This window comes from Hyalella azteca, unplaced genomic scaffold (genome assembly GCF_000764305.2).
Source record: "Hyalella azteca isolate HAZT.00-mixed unplaced genomic scaffold, Hazt_2.0.2 contig3711, whole genome shotgun sequence".
Taxonomy (NCBI): Eukaryota; Metazoa; Arthropoda; class Malacostraca; order Amphipoda; family Hyalellidae; genus Hyalella; species Hyalella azteca.
In genome coordinates, this window is record NW_025933952.1 from 207,326 (window position 1) to 218,012 (window position 10,687).

Genomic DNA, 10,687 nt, shown 5'->3' on the forward strand with positions numbered 1-10,687 from the left:
ATCGGAAGACGATTAGTTCGCTATTTAAGTGTAGCTATACTTCACCATGGAGTTTCAAATTTTTTGTCTTTTGTGCTACATGTTGATTATATGTAATGAGTATGTATAATTATGAACTGCATTTAAATAAGGAGATCGTTCTTCTCCAACATTTATATCGTTATTGTAAAAACACCTGATATATGTGGTGGTGGTGGTGGTGGTGGTATGGTGGTGGTGTGGTGGTATGGCGGTGTGGTGGTGGTGGATGTGGTGGTGGTGGTGGTGTGGTAGTGGTACCTCTTAATTACAAACCAAATTGAAAAATAATTGAAAAAGAAATAAAATGATGCGAAAAATATGAGATTGTATTCGATGTATGTTCGTATTCAGGGCATGACTAGATACAAGGTAATAAATACGTAGGTAATAAAGCGTATTTTTTACTTGCTATGACGTCACGGTGGTTTTCACTGGCACAAATGATCCCGGTAGTTCTAAGACAGTATCGCTAAGTTAAGACGGCAAGAGATGACTCACTCAGTAACACCTGCGCCAAACAACAGCAGTGACGGCATGATGGAGGTCGTAACAACCACGAAATGTTCAACTACTGACTAGTCAATATAATCACAAGGCATTATAGATGCGTGACCATTTTCTGTGATGCAAAAGAAAATTATTTGGCAAATTGTTTCGTCGCCCGCAGCGATCGTCGCCATATCTATATCTGTCCACTCAGTTGCCAGTTGCCTCAGCCTTCTTTTGTTTGTTAGCCATAAATGACTCAAGAGGCCAGCCCTAGCTGCCTAACATGTCATAGAATTAGATCCTATAACGAAAATGATTTAATTGCTAGAGAATACAATTAGGCTATAACATTACACCTTACACAGCAGTGACAGCACGGTAACTGATTGGTATGAATGCGTTTAGTTTGTTTACATGTTAATTTAGAATGTTTACACATGCATATATTCACATTGATTACACATGCAAAATTTGAATAATGTATCTGCATTTAAAATAATTAGGCCATTTTGTCAGTAAACTTTCGACAGAGCTAATAAGGGGAACTACTTTTTAAAATCTTCTTGAAACTTCTCATGAAGAATCAGATAGATTAGTTAGTCATCAATACGGAGAAGAAAACGACCGAGAAGAATACTTGAAGAAAATTTACATTAACATTGGATACTTTGTTAATTTGGAATGATGTCGTTAATCCATTATTTCGCATTAGCAAATCAACTTCATTTTTCATAACGGCCTTTCGAGCATACATGCAAATAATACGGCTGTCCACCATTTAAAAAAAATCAAAATTAAAAAATAATTATTTAAATTTGTTACAGAATGTTTCGTACAACAGTCTGATCTTGACTTCAAATCATTAATTTAAATCTAGTCCGAGAAGTTGAGGACCAAGTGATTATATTTATTGATCAAATAAACATTTCAATAATATTAAACTCGATGAAATCATGTCCTGTCATCATTATTATGGTACGAGGATTTGGAGATTCGTAATTAATAGAATTTATTTCCCTTGCTCGATTTCCTCTTTCTTCTTCTTGTCTTTCTGATCTTTGTTTTGATCTTTATTGAGTTTCTTGTTGATTTTCTTTGGCTTAAATGCAGACCAGTCGAGTTGGTTGACCAGGTCAGGCTGTGGTGGTCGAGGTTTGCAGCCTTCCAGCAGATGAGGCGCTACCACCGAGTACCATTGCTGCCCGGTGAATGTACAATTAATAAATTAGGAATGAATTAATGGATTAATTACAATGAATTAATTAATGCATTGTAAAATAGTGAATGAAACTAAGCTCATTATTAAATTCTGTTAATATAAACGTCTGAATTGTGAGGTGAAAATTGGCTTCCATGGAAGAGAATTGGTCAAACATGGTCTGATAATAATAAAGAGCGTGCAATCAGACCATGATTGAGCGTACAAAGATACTTTCGTTACTACAAAATTATTATTATTTATGATTTTCCTTGATATGAATGATGAAATTATATTGAGGATGAAATACATCATCTATGATCCTGAAATTACATTATTAATGATTCTCCTCGATATGAAAGTCCTGGCGATTCACTTCTACCAATTTCTCAATAGCTCAAGTGACGAATGAAAAACAAATAAATTATAAGTTTATATTCAGAGGCAGTCTTGTCTTAAACACGTATCAGATTATACCTGCATATTTTATTCTGAAATTGGCCGAAGCACCATATTTTTGACTTAACTAATGTGGCGTTTTAATATTTATTCTAAGCTCAATTCGCTAAAAGTCGTTATTTTATCTGACCTTAGCCCACGGGGTGAGGCCGATCCCGGCAACAAGGAAGTGCCACTGTGGCATGCCGAGGTGCACGAGCATCACCCGCCAGTAGGAGGCCACGTCGACGGCAATGAGGTGCGGCCGGAGACTTAAGTCCAGCAGCCACAGCGACCCGTCCAGCACCTGGTCACCTCGGCCTGGACTCACCAGCACCACCCGTCCTGGAAGGTAATTGGCATAGACTGGTGCCAATTAATAATTGGAAACCTAGTGCCAGACCAATGATTATAATTATGATTATAATTAGCCGGGCGCCAATTAAATATTAAGAAACCTAGTGCCAAAGCAATTATTATAATTATGATTATATATATCGATGAAAATCGTGATAATTAATTATCGATGAAAATGATTCATGCTAACTGCAGTTCAAACAAAAGCCTGTCATGAAACATTTCTTGATGTCAAGTTAATTTCAGGTTAATTACGCAGCAAGTTCGATTTAACTAAACAGTTCCCTATCGTTTAATAATTTGACATTTTAATTTCTTCACATACTGGCTATTTCTCATACAAAAGCTTCTGGCCCCAAACACACGTTAAGGTGTTTCTATTTAACTAGTCTCTATATATATTTCAATATCACGTGCTTTCACACCGCATTAAATATTCCATGCTCTCACCGTTGCCTTGGCAGCTGTCGACTTCAAACATCCTTGACGTGCTGAAGCTTGGCGGATGTTGAGCGACTTGGTTCCTCTTGGCAGCTGTGGTCGCTGCTGCTCCAGCTGCTGCTCGAGCCCCGACGCTTGACCGGTCTTGCCCGCTCTGTGGAAAAAAAAACAGGTAGGTAAAAACAGGTATTTTTACAGAAACAGGTATTAAAATAAAAACCGGTTTTATGCAAAAACAGGTTTTATGCAAGAACAGGTTTTATGCAAAAACAGGTTTTATGCAAAAACATGTATTTGTGCAAAAACAGGTATTTGTACAGAAAGAGGTATTAAAAGAAAAACAGATTTTATGCAAAAACAGGTATTATGCAAAAAACAGGTTTTATGCAAAAACAGGTATTTTGCAAAAAACAGGTTTTATGCAAAAACAGGTTTTATGCAAAAACAGGTTTTATGCAAAAACAGGTTTTATGCAAAAACATGTATTTGTGCAAAAACAGGTATTTGTAAAAAACAAGTATTTGTTAAAAAACAGGTATTGACACAAAACAGGCATTTATGCAAAAACAGGTATGGTAGGACGAGTAAAAGGAGGGTATAAGATAGAATAAGTCGTAAAGAAAGGACTAACTTAAGTACAGTAGTTTACCGAGACATTAGAAGATATGAAATAATGTAGCGGCAAAATCATTTGTAAAATACCTATGGACGTATTGGTCGATAAGGAAAGCTTTTCTTTCAAGGAATAATTAATTGATGATAAATATTTTTCAAAATAAAACCAAAGATGATTCAGCATTTTTTGCAATCAATTGCTTCAAATTTAAGTACAATAACTGAGATTCTAGAAAATTTAGTTGATTTTCATTTGGAACATGTAGAATTAGATATTCTCTGTGGATTATACAACTTTTCAAACATTTATTAAATTTTTTTAAACATGTTGTAATAAAGGTCACTCACATTCCTCCATACATTTACTTTCCCATTAGTTTGCTTTATTTACATCATATATGACAGATATCTGGCTATATTGCTACAAAAATATCATAATGAATGCCAGATAAATTTATCTAAACATCGGAAATGATTGAATGATCGCTCATCATTCGCTGACTTTTATTAATTTAAAGCTAAGTCGGTATTCATCACTCATGAAATTCGGCTAATAGGGGTTGTTTCATTTTCAAGGCACATAAATGAAATTCGGAAAATAGAGGTTTAATTAATTAATAAACATTAATATTTCCTTTTGCCTATGTCGCCTTTCCCCTGACCGAGGGAGGCTCCTGGGCGAGGGCGAGGTCAGTGGCCGAGGGGGCGAGAGGGTCGCCGCTGCCTCTGCCGGAGCCAAGTCTGTTGAGGCGACACAGCGGGTGGAACTCCAGGTTACCCAGAGGCAGCACCTTGCCTGGGACACATAAATATATTATTTAAAAAAATAAAATAAATAGCAAAATAAATATTAACAAAAAAACTTCAACGAATTCATGGTATACAATCTTTTTTTCAACGGACGGTAACTTAAAAGTTTTTTTTATGCGAACAGTATTGACAGGGTTAATTTATCATTAGAAAATGGTTCAAATAAAAAAAAACGAACAGATTTGAACCATTTTTCTGCGGATGGTTAATGTAATAATAAGGCATTTAGATATGAACAACATTGACAACGGTAAATTTTTCTTTAGATTATAGATTAATACTTTTTAATTCCACTGACAATAACTCTAGTCTCAATAGGTGGCACAGTCATGGTTGAACTAGTAAAACCATGGGTACAGTGAGCAATAGAGGTTGTATGCTGCAGAAATCATAGGGCATCATCGATGTTGAGCTTTGACAAAATGGCTTTGTTGAGATGAAAATAATTTGTAGAATTTTTAAGAATGGTATTGTTATTTCAGTTTTTAGTTATGTATGTTGCGTTGCGGATATTTACTAAGTAATTTCATATTGTGATGTACAGCCGGACACAAAATATGTTCCGAATTATGTTACTATGTGAATTCGTTGTGAATAGGTCGTGTAAAGATTCGAATACTGTTATTCATTATTTTTTGTATTATTTAAATTTATAATTGTATATTACATAGAGTTTTGTGTTTATTTCTAATATAATTTTGTTCATGGAATGGACAAATCTAAATATTATTCTCAAAATCTGAGACGGGAGCATTAGAAATTGTTACTGACCAATTCCTGGAAGTTATACTTGTAAAATTGGGTTTCGATTCGCGTGGGGATGATTTGACTGCAAAGGAGAGGAAAGAATAGTACTATGTGAGTGCTTAGTGAAACATTTATCCTGTCCGCTGATTTAGAGACTTCCTATGATCCGTCATGTCAAAACATGGCAAATGTTTTCAATTTATATGACACAATTTTATCATAATTTCTCGCGCAATTCCCCTAATAAATCATCACGGTCCAGCCAGACTTTAGACCGACGAAGAGAGGAGAACTTTCTTTAAAATAAAGTTGCGTAGCTTCGAGCCTGGCCAGCGTCCGACAGTTCGGCCGGCGATAGCGCTCTGTTCAGAAGACGATCTGTGGTAATTGACGGACTTCAGAAGCTGGCGCAGTTGCGCGTATTAGGCAGCCAGTAATTTAGAGTAACAACGTAACTTGGACCATCTTCGAGGCTACGGCACCGCTCGAAAATTAGGCGAGCTTCTTGAAGATAGAAACCGAACGCTTCGAAAGACTGAGACGAGCTCGCCAAAAAAGCTGGACGGGATTTTTGAACTATCCTGAATGTTAGTGAGTTGCATCAGGATTCACAAGGTTAAGAAGAATGGGAATGTTTTTTTTTTTCGCAGAATTTTGAGTAACTGAGCTTCAAAATAAATTTTATGTAGAATTGGAACTCAATTATGATAACTATCACAATTTATAACTAATGTAAAATAGTTTAAACTTTGATTGGAATGTTACTAAGAAAAATAAAAATTTATCCTCAGAGATTCGAATTCCATTACGATGCTCCGGCTCATTGCGGATCATCATCGATGGTTGAACAGATCCATCGATGGATGGATCTGCATTTTGGGGGTGGATTTTTGCGGTAACGAAGGACTTTTGGAGGGGGCTTCAAGTGACTGCAATTAAAACTTTGGCTCGAGGATGTCAGGGGAGTTGCAAGTCACGGATCTCTTGTTCAGACTTGCGGTATTTTTTGGTCTTCCTCAGCATCAATCTCCTCTAAAGCGTTTAGCTGTGGTGTTTCATTCGCTGTACAGAATTAGAAACGACTCACGAACCGTTGCGGTATGTACAATAACTTAAAATGACGTGGTAGATCACTGTACATCTAATGTTTAAAAATTTGTGTTATATGTTTTATAAAAATATTTCATAAAAAATCTTTTCTGTCGAAACATTTTTAACAAACGAAACTTAGAGCTTGGCAACGGACATAGTTTCTTGTCTGTGTAAATGTAAACGAATTGGTTTTGAATGTAAACAGTAATAATCGCAAGCAACATAAGCGTTTATCTACATATTTGTTACAAAAATTCTACGTTTTCAGATGTAAATTATATTTTTTACATCTAGAAAAATAATCATTGATTCACAACGTATAAATTTTTCGCTGCTAAAAAATAAAAATGCATAAAGCTAAAAGATATTTCTTTACAGGAAGTAAATCCACGTTTAATATATCATCCCTTAAAGATTGCTGGAAAGCCTGGCGTTCCAGCCCCGATTTCGGCGTTGCCATTGCTGTAATTAAGGTTTGAACTTTCCTAAAGATCATATCGTAGGATTACACATTAGAAACTTTCCTTATAAGCTTAACTAGGGATTTGCTCGAACTTGGCTTCCGGGATGAGGAGGTCCGTATTTCGGTCACAGAACTGGTGATGGAGAATTATGTCAATAGGATTACATGTTCCAGCGAAGAGCTCATGCCACCACTCCGCTAATTTTTTAAGTTCTGAAAAACGTGGAAATGCTCTTTTGAAATCCGTGTGGATCATTGAACCAGAGAGAAAACGTACCACTGTAGGAATAAAAATATTTGAAAACATTAGAGTGAGTAATGAGTGAGGTCATTAAAAAATATTTTAAGCACATAAAATGAATAATCTTCGGCGTAACGAAAAACTTTAGAGAAAACTGATGAATTAAATTACACTTTCATGCAGAGGAATTGTTGTAATAGGCTTGAAAAATTATAGCTGCATGCAAGCATGTTTCGGAAAAACTGAAGAAAATTGTCGCCCGGAATGGTCACGTTTTTCAAAAACTGCACGGTATAAATCTAGCACGGTATAAAAATTTGTTCTTGTGAGCGATGTATTCAGATAAACTTTCCTTTTAGTCGTTCCTATTACAAACCCAAACATTGCGGCGCAACGTTTTTAGTGATACGTCAATAAATCTCCAGTTTTACCGAACCCAACGCCATAAATGTGTCTCAACTTTTTTTCCTCGCCTCAGAAACTTTTTGGAAAACAATCGTAATTTCTGTTGATCCATCGAAAGCAGCCGCGAATGAAAAACAGCGTAGAAAACCTGCATCATTGCAGGTTCTTGGGCACGGACTTTTGGAACAGCCAAAGAAAAGTGGCAAATATGAAATTCAGCTTGGCAAACAATGGCGATCCGTGCTGCGAATGCCAAGCTTTATAATTTATGGCAGGCCGTATTGAGGAAGGCTTTGACGTGGCATGAAGGTATTTTGCCTTGAACATGTAATTTCTAAACGACGCCGCATTTCTCCAATACGAAGCCTCCTCGATCGGAAACTGGGAAACAATTGGAAGAAAACTCCGACACTGAGCCAAGTCTAGATGAGCTGTCATAAGCAAAGATAAAATTTAGCCTGATACATAATTATTACATATATCTTATTTCATCTGATTTCATCTGCATTCTTTTGATTCGATGATAGAAGCAAGGAATAGAGTGCCAGTTATTAGAATGAAAGAACAGTTATTTGAGGTGAGTTCTTGACCTAAAGTTTGTTTGCAAATTTCTGGATCTTCACACAACTGTCGAAGTATTTTATATAGGTAGTTGTAATTAACCGTATTTCCCAAATCTACATATGTATGCGACTTAATAAACAACATCATATGTAATATTTAGTATTTACTTATATTAACCTCAAGCAGAGTTTAATCACTCATTAGATTATCTTATAGGATGCGATTATAATCTTCCTTTAGGGTTTAGGTCATTGTACCAATATTTCATCGAATCCTCAATTCAGAGCTACTGAGTTAGTCCATTTATTACATATTGTGGAGGACAACAAATTATTGTTCGGCTAAGTTGAGTTTCAACTCTCCAATTATTATCGGTCAAGTGGCTTCACCTTTTATTCTTTTTTAGATTTGATTTTAGATGTCGACTTAACACTTTACAAATGTAGAAATGCTCATTACGCCAGAACGTTAAGAACAAACTGCATTTACTCATCCATCATGGCTGCATTCCAACGTACCTCCCCACAAGACACCTGACATTAAACCAACGTTGGATAATTGTTATTTCGACGAAAACAACTCGAAATAAACGTTATGTAAACGTTATTTGTCTGCATGTACCATCACCTGCAGTAGAGTAGTTCCAGGTGAGACTGATGCCGTCGGTGGTGGCGTACAAAGCCCGTAGAGTTTGTGGCAGCTGCACGGCTTGTCGTTGCTCCCACGTGCTGATGGCACCACGTTCGACGCCCGGCCGAACCACGACGTTCACTCCTTGTACTCCGGGTATCTTGTCTGTATAAATAATAATAGGTTATCACAATGCAAATGACGTTCAACCAACGTTTAATTAACGTTGGTTAAACGAAATAACGGGTAATTCAACGTCAGATGTCTGCTTTGTTATTATGTCCAAAAAGATGCAAACTTGTTTACCCACAACATCAGTTGAGAGCGTTTCTAGCACTGATAAGACATTTTTCTGGCCAAACTGGGATATTTATGACCCTCATACGCGCGAAATGTGCATCGTTGTTTGAAGAAAGTCACATTGACTAATCTGAGTGTTGTGGAATCATTTTTTTACGGCTGGATAACGTGTTTAGATAATTTTATTAGGTTTATATTAAAATAACGAAATTATATGGTTGATATTTTGAATGATTTTATTTGGTGTCAAACTTGTGCCATATTTTTTGCTGTGTACCCATGATCGAACTGTGATTTGACCAAAATTGCCCAGATGATAATTGTTCTAATTAAAATAATATGTCATAATTAAATTACAAGAGGAGTCTATTGTTTAGCGGTTTGAATTAATCGTACAAACATATTGCTCCTGAGAAACTCAATGTTGATCACAAAAGTTTAAAAGAAAACTATTATGCTTGTGCTGGAATTAAAACAAACGACGAGAATAGTTCTAGTGGGTTGATTCATGCATGGAAAATTGACAATTGTTATTTTCAATATTTTGTTTCACATAATAAGTTTTTATTATAATTTCAAAAATTCATAATTAACTTCATCAATTCAGATAAAATGTTTTGAAGTGTGATTCTATAAATTACTCACTGAGTGTATGAACGAGGTCAAAGGTGATACTCACTGAGGGTCTGTACGAGGTCAAGGGTGAGGTCGGTCACTAGACCGCTGTCCCGAGGTCGCGTCAGCTGACTGCTCTCCGCGCACTTCATGATTTATTTTAATACATTCAAGATTTATAATCAATCTCCATAGATTACTTTTATTTATTCATATACATTTCTATATTTTCTTTCATTCTATTTCTATATTCTATATTATTTATTTCTATATATTCGAGGATATTTCTCTAATTTGCGTAAATTAGTCTATCCGCTCACTTTTTTAATAAATAATTTGTAAACAGTATTGTAAGCGAACACCGAAGTTCAGAGCTTTATTCAATAAAAATACAACATCGTGAAACCAAATTACACGAGTATAAGAAGAGTAATACGACAACGTGTAAGGAATTTATTCATATGTGAATGTCATACACATGCATAAACTAATTACAAAATACTTACAAGAACAGTAGTTCTAGGTCTTGAACGTACAAGAACCGAGCCAATTCTAATGACAGTCATTAGTTCTAAATCGAAGTAACTTACTAGAATAAACTATATGTTATACAGAATAAGATGTAGCTACACATGAGCGCTACAACAGAAATTGCTTTAATAAATTGCGTTAATAGTTATTTTTCAATATAATATATAAAGTGCAATTCGTAATTTTAATTATATTTTTCTTCTGGTTTTAACATCTGAGCACACGGAACAATTTTTTCAGTTCATTTAGATAATAACTTGAAGCTACGGTGGGTTTATTGTTTGTTTTTGAAAGATTTTAAAAGCTTCTATCTTTTGGGTGCTCGATGACTGACTTCATGTTATTAGGTTATTAGTATATAATTAATTGTTTTCAACTTAAAAATTCGTAATTTCAGTCAAAAAAGTTTTGATTACACATTTTCAGACCACCATTACTACATTGAATTCAATTTTATCCTAGAACTTGAGTTTTAATACAAAGTTTTATAATTTTAATTGAAACATCGCTACGGCCTGTGAATTTTAATATTATTCGAAATGAAATGGATAAATGTGATATTCTACACTAAAAAATTTTAAATTACAGTGATTCAAATTTAAAGTGCTGGATTTAGGCTAGTCCTGCATTTTATTAATATTATTTATCATAATAGAAAGAATAAATTCACAAAGCGATGAATATTCAAGTCTTAGAATAATAAATAATATGATGACAGGTAAGAGAAAAC

At 35.2% G+C, this 10,687-nt stretch overlaps 1 protein-coding gene across 1 annotated transcript; it reads right to left on the reverse strand.

The window, feature by feature from the left end:
* Positions 1-887: 887 nt before the first annotated feature.
* LOC108678072 (tubulin polyglutamylase complex subunit 2) lies at positions 888-9,578 on the reverse strand. Its single transcript, XM_018166410.2, has 6 exons — positions 9,491-9,578; positions 8,509-8,676; positions 4,222-4,355; positions 2,954-3,098; positions 2,298-2,491; positions 888-1,708 (listed from the first exon to the last, which is right to left on the reverse strand). Exons 1-6 carry the CDS (start codon positions 9,576-9,578, stop codon positions 1,520-1,522), a joined length of 918 nt encoding a protein of 305 aa, XP_018021899.1. The 3' UTR covers positions 888-1,519.
* Between the last annotated feature and the right edge of the window lie 1,109 nt (positions 9,579-10,687).

Excerpts from the sequence above, each read along its gene's own strand:
- LOC108678072 (XM_018166410.2), bottom strand. The coding sequence starts at position 9,578 with ATGAAGTGCGCGGAGAGCAGTCAGCTGACGCGACCTCGGGACAGCGGT. Across the intron at positions 4,356-8,508 it reads CTGGAACTACTCTACTGCAG|GCAAGGTGCTGCCTCTGGGT; the intron begins GTGATGGTACAT and ends TATGTGTCCCAG. Across the intron at positions 1,709-2,297 it reads GCCTCACCCCGTGGGCTAAG|CAATGGTACTCGGTGGTAGC; the intron begins GTCAGATAAAAT and ends TTCACCGGGCAG.